An 8,569-nucleotide genomic window follows, 5' to 3' on the forward strand; every position below is an offset into this window, starting at 1 on the left:
ATACGCCTATTTTCAATTGGCATCCTTTCTTAAGACAAGGGCAGTTCGGGAGGTTATGGCCAGAGAACAAACAGCGATAGAGCTTATCTGTGAAGGTCCTCCTACGACTACTGGGCTGGTCTCTCGCCTGTATCACATTATTAATAGACAATCCCCGAGCTATACACTTCATAGGAAGGGTTGGCAGAGGGAGCTGGGTATGGAACTGGAGGAAGCTACATGGGAGAGGTTGGAGCGGGCAGTGGTGAGGGTGTCGTCTCATGTGCCCTTCCGGGAGAATGCGGTGAAGGTGCTGTATCGTTGGTACTTGACACCTGAGCGTCTTCAGCGTATTTACCCCACATTGACGGGGCTGTGCTGGAGGGGTTGTGGGGTACGTGGCACAGCTGGCCACCTATGGTGGACCTGTAAGAAGGTTAGGGCCTATTGGAGATCGATTCATAGTAGGTTACAAGGATGGACGGGCAGCCCAATGCCATGGAGCCCAATGTTCTTTCTATTTTTTGGGGGAGCAGTGAACCTTTCCAGAAACCAACATATATTTGTGGGACAGGCCATAACTGCCGCAAGAGTTATAATTGCTGCATGTTGGAAGCAGCCCATGACTCCGCCTATCATTAGATGGGTCCAAAAACTGAGATACACCTGCGAGATGGAAAGACTTCTAGCAGAGAGGCATAACCAATTAGGCAGATGGCATCAGATCTGGGATTCTTTTCTTCTTCATGTATAACTTGATTTAAGGTTTCTGTTAAAGTTGTGCCGGAAGGGTGGGTGGGAGGGGCAGGGAGGGAGGGATGGGTAAATAATAGAATATTATAAATGAAAACTCTGAAAATGTGAAGTTTTGGAACCATAAATCTGACTAATTTATTTGACACTTCAATGCAATAAGAATTACTTACTTTTTGGTACATGGAGCAATAATCACTTTGACTTGTATTGTATAAACGTGAACTTTTGAGAATACTTTGGCCTACATAAATGACATGTACTATGGCTTGCATATTGTACTATGTTTCAGATGTTTTGTATTATCTATTAATAAAGACTTCAAAAAATTAAAAAAAAATGCTTGCAAAGCAGATTAGTAAGGAGTGCTAAGTTGTGTAGGAAGACAGATGGATTCAGTATATGTACTTGAGTAAGGTTTCCCCTATGGCTAAGAGACAACTTCTTCAATCTTGGTATACCACACCAGGATTTCAGCCTGATTCTGTATGAGTCATTGATAGGGTGGTGTGCTGAATTGCTGCAGCTGTCTGTACTTCAGTAAGGGCAGTTAAGGACAAAGATGGGTCGGTCGTGTGTCTTTAAACTACAATATTTGCAAGATTCACAGAACCTTCAAGTACAACTGACAGCCAAACTTTACTGTTAACTAAGGACCAAGAAGATGCCCTGAAGCTCCATTCAGAAAAACCTGAACTCCTAATCAGATCTGCCACCTTCAGATTCAAGTCACTCACACTCTTATTAGGATCCAAAGCCCTATTAAACTTGGAGATGCATCAGAAATGGCAGATAGTTCAAGAGTTCATGCTCTTAGACCAATCTTCAGACACAAGACTGTGAAGCAGTCATTGTCATCCTTTCTTAGAAGGATACTCCGTGCACCCCTCCCCTTCATTCCACTGAATACAAGCTACTTTGTCCAGCAATGATCCTGGCTTTCAAACTGAAGCTGTTTTGCCTGAGGGGCTCCTGCTTGAAAAAGTGAGCGTTGTTGGCTTGGGTGCACTAGAGTCCTGTAAACCTGTGAAATGGAGATGCTGGAGCTAGAAAGCATACATATAGGCAAAAGTTCTATGATAGAAATACAGTTTTTGAGCTGTATTTTGAGACTGTCCAACCTGCCACAAAGAGGGACTTAACCGGGAGCAAGAAAGGTTAAAGCTTGCCTTTTTTTGCAAATGATAACAGTAGACTGTGTATCTGCAAAAGATATGTAGTAAGTTTGCAGATCCTCTGGCTGCATTTGCCACAAGGCAGTCTGGCACATCTGTGCACTAGGTTCTGATGGATCTGAAACAATCGCTGGGAGATGCATCATGCTGTGTTTAAGTTCAGCAAAATCAGGTGTCCAGGTGGCTAGACATTAATATCTCACTATCTCTTTTCAAGAATTGATTTGTTTTCGGCTGAAACTTCCTGGCTTGTTTTCTTGCCCATTAGTCTGTTGCCAAAATGGAGCTACTCGGCATTCTCACCCAGAGAAAACCAGTTCATAGCAAAGCATCTGTTCTGCAAACTTTACAGCCTTTAGATTTGTAACAATTATCTTTACATTGGGATTTTTTTCCCCAGTTTGGATCTCTTATTGGGCATTTTTTTAATGGCTTTTGTCATAAGTGGACTGTAGGGTACTTACCAAGAATCTCTAGCTTCTGAAGCGCTTGTAGCACTAATGAGAAGCACCCTACCCCTTGGCAAAAAATACAGTAAGGTATGCACTCCCAAGCTTTGTCCTGTCACAGGAGTTTTCAGGTGTGGGGTGGCTGTTGTGTAATCTTAAAAACTGCATGCTATTTCAAAATCTATTGATGCAAACTAAAATTTAATTGGCATTTGCTATATTTCAAAGAAATGCACATCCCTAATGTATAAGGGTTGAATGAAGAAATGTAATACCTCTACTTCCATAATTTATCAACAGATGGCAGCACCGATGTTACAACAGGTGTTCTTTGAAATCTTTCTTCACCTTGGTTGGTGAAAAGTGTTTATGTGAAAAGGCTGTTTGGCTATTGCTTAGGAAATGGAAGCATGTAGTGAGCCCTCGGTGTGATTTAAACAATGTGAGATGCTAGAATGTCTGACTGTTGGGAGTCCCTTCAATTGAAATTCAGTGCTTACATGCAGGTTGTTTATGGTGAGTATTGTCACTGGGCCAAAAAAAAGTAAAGATTGTGGAGCAAGAACGAAGGACTGATTGTGTGATCAAAACCAAAATGACCGACCCACGGCAGCAATGGACTTGGGTCACATGAATGACCCTCCAGTTGCCCCTTGTTTGTCAGCCTTTCACAAGTGTTTCAACTCTGAAAACTTTCAAAGAATCATTAAGAAGTTCAGAAGCACAAGAAGGAAATTTTAGTTATATGACAATGTTAGGCTTTATATATCATGCAAAACCAGAGTCTTATGTCATCTGCCATATAGGCCAGACTTGGTGCTGTGTGACTTTCCATCTTTCCAAAACTGAAGGAATATCTTTGGGGTATTTTTAAAACTTGGAGGTGGAAAGGACTGTGAACAACTGGTCGAAGACGAGATGTTCAGTTCTTGACTGCACTTGCTTAAGGTGCTCATCATAGCCAGAAACTTCAAGCAGTATTTTTGTCTTTATTACATCTTCATTTAAATAATTCTTCTACCTCCTCCATAACCTTTCATTTAACTCTCATATAATGAAAGTGTAGCTTCCTGAGCAGACAGGCCCACCTGAACAGTAAAGGATAACTTCTCCCCCCCCCCCCCCCTTCCTTTCCTTATAGTTAACGACTTCGAGGTTTGCCATTACTGCAAAGTTCTTTATTTTGACATGTCCTGAAAGTTCAGATTGGCGTTTTGGAGCATATCCTAAAGTAATTTTTTTTTTTTTTTTTTTAGAACAGCTTGAGCTCTGCTTCAGTTGCTGTTTGACTGGTTCTCTAAATTACACCTAGTCGTTCAGGTAGACCAGATTATACACACTGCCTGTGTTAGTGCAGGTGCTTTTAATCCACTTGTAAACTGCAGAGGCAGTGACAGCTTACTTCAACCACTGAGGCTGGAGTGGATTCAGATGCCAACACAGTGGCGTGGCTCATATTTTTTTGTTCCATCTTTATTCTGAAAGAACAGTACAAGCTTTATATACTTAATGATAAATTTATATACCTAATAATAGATTTAACAATCTTTTTATATGCAAGCAATTGAAAAATAATTACAAGAAACCATTAGCAAACCTAAATCTATATTCCAAAACAAATAAAATGAAGGGTTAACAAAATCAAATCTGAGTTGAAATTCAGCAGTGTCTCCCTTACCCACTCTTCTCTTTGTTTTAAGAATTTTTGCAAAGATGGCCTTTCCCCCGTGGCAGTCTCTAATCTCAATCTCTCAATGCTATATTTATAAAAGTCAGATATACTATACATAAGAGGCATAGTAGAGTTGAAATTTGTAATGTCTGAAATTGACAGGTGAGGCGGATTCGGCCCCCCCTCCCATGTTTAACAAACATCTGGGTTCTATTTTTTCCTTATCTATCTCTCTTTTTGGTCATATAATGTGGTCATATAATCTTGTATCTGCAAAGTTACTCACAAACCCCTTTCCAGGATTAAAAAGTAGGTCCCCAGATCGTCTTCCAGGCTTACGTTATAGTCCTCTTTGCTGCCAGAATCAAGGCCATAATAGATTCTCGCTCCACCCTTGTTCTTTTGTACTTAGAACCCCAAGTGAACTGGCAGCTGGCCATGTAATGGTCAGCTGAAGTGCTGGAAATGAGCTGATAACTTCTACAGGCAATAGATTTCCAAGCAGGGAGTGCTGAACAGTGTGCTGGGCCGTGCCACTTAACCAAGCAAAGTTGCCACCCTAGCATGTTTTCACACAGGGATTTCTAGCAGTGATGAACGAACTGGTAAGCATTTACTTTGAATGCTGTAGGTACTGTATTGTAAAGTTGCAGACACCATGTTGCGAAGCAGGAAAGATCTTTATTCTGGATTTTACAAGTGAACAGTTCAGTGTAAGGCATCAAGCCTGTCATAACTTTTTTGTAGGCCTCAAAAGCAGTGAGAACAAAAAGTAAGCTTAATGATTTGAATCCGAGCAAGCCTTGTGTAAGGTGGGTGTTATATATAGCTCATCTCTTTCTAGACCCCATTTAAAAAGGTGGTCTAACTCTGTGCTGGCCTTCCCTATGCAAAAGTTGTACTGTTTTCCCTCCCCCAACATCAACAGGCATATTACATTCTCTGGCTAGTTTAGTAGCTATACTGCTAAAACAGTTTTGATTTAATATGCAGTAAGTATGGGTCACTCAGCCTGGCTATAGATTTTGTCCCCCTCTGGCAGCCTTCCTTTTCAGACAGTACTGTGAAGATCAGAAGCCTCCTATTTATAGGCATGTTTTCCAAGGCTGCCACTGAGAAGGAAATAACCAAAAACTAAGTTGTTAGGAAAAAAAACTAGTACTAACACTTAAAGCCATGAAATCCTTAGCTGGCTCTATTAAAGGAGGAGCAGATTTAATGTGTACAGTCTCAGTTATCTGATGTAAATGGGACTGACAGATGCTAGGATAATTCCAAGTTGGATAATACAGAAAAAGTGGTGGAGGGATAAGAGGTGTAATGGAATACTTCCTCTTTTGAAATATGAACTTAACTTAAATGTGCCCCAGAATCTTACATAGCACTGCTGCCTTTGCTAAATATGCCAAGAAAGAAACCTGCACGGATCTCGTTAACGATGCCTGACGTCAGCTAGGTTTGTTAGATAAGTGAGGCTCTGCTGAATTTCAAGCAGCATTAAGTTACTTTGAAACAAAAATAGTCTAGGTATGGTCTGTAAAATGCAATATTATTTGTCTTTAACTTTCAATGCAGTTCTGTAGATAAAATAAATTTTGTATTTCTAAATCTTATTTTAAATAGAAAACAATGAATTGGATAAAAGCGCCCAGGGGCAGAGTGAAGATCTACCTTCCACGCTTGTGCCTCCAACTGAGCCCACACCTGTGTTACCAGTAACAGTACCATCCAGAAGAAACCCCCCAGGAGGCAAGTCCAGCCTCGTACTTGGTTAATGCTGTCTGGACCTTTGTTTTTTGTTTTGTTTTTTTCTCCTCTGACGGTTCCCCAGTTCTCCCTTGTGCTTGTGAGCGGCACACTTTGAGCCTGACATTCATCTTTCAAAATTTCTTTCATAAGAAGCACTTTATGTACTTACCATCTTTTTTAAGACTACCTTTTTTTACTTCTGTCATGTGTGTTGAAACTGTAAATTTATCTTGCTTGAGGGTAGTTTGAGTGAATTTAGTAATCTCATCAGAATAAACAACATCAAAATGCTGTATTGTGTGTGTTTTTTTTTCTTCTTCTCCCCGTCTAGCATCGTTTCAAAACAGCTTAACATCATTAAGGCAGCTGGGCTTGTCTAACCTGCACTGGATATAGTGTCCTGCCAAGTAAAGGACAGTTTCTTCTCAAAAGCAAATATACAAGAATGAGTGATTGAACGTAACCTAAAGTGCTGTTTGTGAGTGCTCCCTAGAGCAGTGGCGTGGGCTTGGGTGGGCCTGGGCCCACCCACTTAGGGCTCCGGCCCACCCAACAGTATCACACGTTTAGTGGTAGCTGGTGGGGATCCCAAGTTCAGCCAGCTGAAGATGTCCCCCTAATGGTATTGAAAACACTACTCTCCACGATACCAGCACCTGCTCAGTTTTCAGCGCATACGTACTGCAGACTGCCATGGTGGAAAGAAGCATTTCTCCACCAGCTGAGAGATTTTTGTTGGTGGTGGTTAGGGGGGGGGGGGGGGGAGAGCACTTGGTGCCCACCCACTTCTTGCCTAGGCCAACCCAAAATCTGTAGTCTGGCTACGCCCCTGCCCTAGAGATGGAACATAATCATAGACCAAGTCAATACTAACAACCACCTGCAGGTATCCTGATTAAAAAGCTTTAACTGGAAAACAGTTTAAAAAAAAAAAGGCACAAGCAGGATCTTGGGTAACCCCTTATTTTTAACTTTAAACAACATGGCCAATTTTTTGTCAGGCTGTTTTTTGTCTGATCATCCGTACCTCCCAGAAGATGTTCATCTTTTTTTAATCCCAATCAGGTGTAAACGAGAGATGTTCTTTTTAACTATTTAGTATGTGGGGCTGGCTTCTAGAAAGCTGTTGGTCTTTTAATGTGTATAAATGATAAATGTGACCAAGAACTTGACAGGCTCAAATGGTCCCACTTTATATTATACCATCACTATTTTTATTTTTAAACTAAGCAGCTGTTTATGTTACCTGTACATATTACCTCCTGTGCTGTGGTACAAATGGAAGAGCAGTACTAGCACTAAAGGCCCAACCCAGGTTCCGCACAGATCTATGAGGTAGGCACCATAAACTGTTTTAAAAGTGATCCTTTCTAAATGTTTTAAGGATGAATAAAACCACCAACCTGACCATGTGTTGTTGGCCCTCATCAGGTCTAAAACATCAGTAAGGAATTGATAAATGTGCAAGGTCATCTAGTTAATTCCAAGGTAATGTCACCATTGGGCAAGTTTGTGATGTTACTATATAATACCTCGATTGGAAACAGACAGTTGTGGTTTTGCTGATGAATGGTAACATCCCAAATTTGTGGAACAGTATTTCACAAATTATCCCACTGCTGCTCCTTGTGATCTTGGCCAAGTCACTTAACCCTCCATTGCCTCAGGTACAAACTTCGATTGTGAGTCCTTCTGGGATAGAGAAATATCCAGTGTACCTGAATGTAACTCACCTTGAGCTACCACTGAAAAAGGTGTGAGCAGAATCTAAATAAAATAAATGTTTACCGATTTGTACAAGGCAGAAAAAGGAGCCTTTAAAACTGTTGGCGAGTGCCTCATTGTGTCAAATGTGTTGTACTGATCTTTGGGAGAGCTCAGCTGAGAAGGTGGAGGTGAATTCCATGATGGCCATCAAAGTGACAGTTGAGAGACATGCCAAATGGTCTTAAATAATAGCTCTGCAGCCCTTATGCTCCCTTTTTATTTTATTTTTGTTGGGGGGGGGGGGAGGGAATAGCATCTGTGCATGCAAGATATTCACTTTGGAGTGTATCTTCTATAATGGGGTAACATGTCGTAAGATTAAAAATATGAGTAAGGGACTGGGAACTACCTATTATACTTGAATGTAGCTTACCTTGAAAGCCTACTGAAGAGGTATTAGCTAAATCTTAATGTTGTCATCTGCTACACATAAAAATTCCTAACTTAAGCCCCGATGTGTAAGGCAGTTCCATTGTAGGAGCAAAGTACATGAACAACCAAATATTTAACAAAGTATTAGGTGGTAAACTTCCTAATCATGGAAGTAAAATAACTCCACCCTTCTGTAAACTACTAATTTATTTATAATGCATCAGGTCACTATTCAAACAATATCAGTATTTGTTTTAAAGGCTGGCTGTGGCATTTGACTTGTCTGTGTATATTCCGCACTAATTACCAGTAGGAGCAGTGGCACTGATTATGCGTATTCAGAGGTGAGTGGTGCCAGTTAGCAGTGATATTCAGCTACTCTCTGGCTAGGTGTGGGGGGTAATGCAGGGGTGGGCAACCTTGGCCCTTTTGGGTTTTCAGGATGTCCCTAATGAATATGCATGAGATCTGCTCACAGTGCCTCCATTCTGTGCCAGTAGATCCATGCATGTTTGTTGTGGAGAGCCTGAAACCCTGACTGAGGTTGCCCACCCCTGCGCCAACTGTCAAATATTTTAAAACTTTTATTTTTTTCTTGGGGGGGGGGGGGGGGGGGGGCAGAGAGTGAGTGTTCCTGTATGAATGTGTTAACG

At 41.2% G+C, this 8,569-nt stretch overlaps 1 protein-coding gene across 2 annotated transcripts in view; it reads left to right on the forward strand.

Annotated features, from left to right (window-relative positions):
• The window catches only part of JPT1 (Jupiter microtubule associated homolog 1), a 30,304-nt gene extending 24,234 nt beyond the window's left edge, over positions 1-6,070 (forward strand). For both annotated transcript variants that reach the window (XM_030208307.1, XM_030208309.1), the window contains one exon: positions 5,652-6,070. In XM_030208307.1, the coding sequence (XP_030064167.1) occupies positions 5,652-5,803 (152 nt within the window). In that variant the 3' untranslated portion in view covers positions 5,804-6,070. The remainder of the gene's footprint in view (positions 1-5,651) is intronic.
• Positions 6,071-8,569: the final 2,499 nt, after the last annotated feature.

Source organism: Microcaecilia unicolor, chromosome 6, assembly GCF_901765095.1.
Source record: "Microcaecilia unicolor chromosome 6, aMicUni1.1, whole genome shotgun sequence".
Lineage (NCBI taxonomy): Eukaryota > Metazoa > Chordata > Amphibia > Gymnophiona > Siphonopidae > Microcaecilia > Microcaecilia unicolor.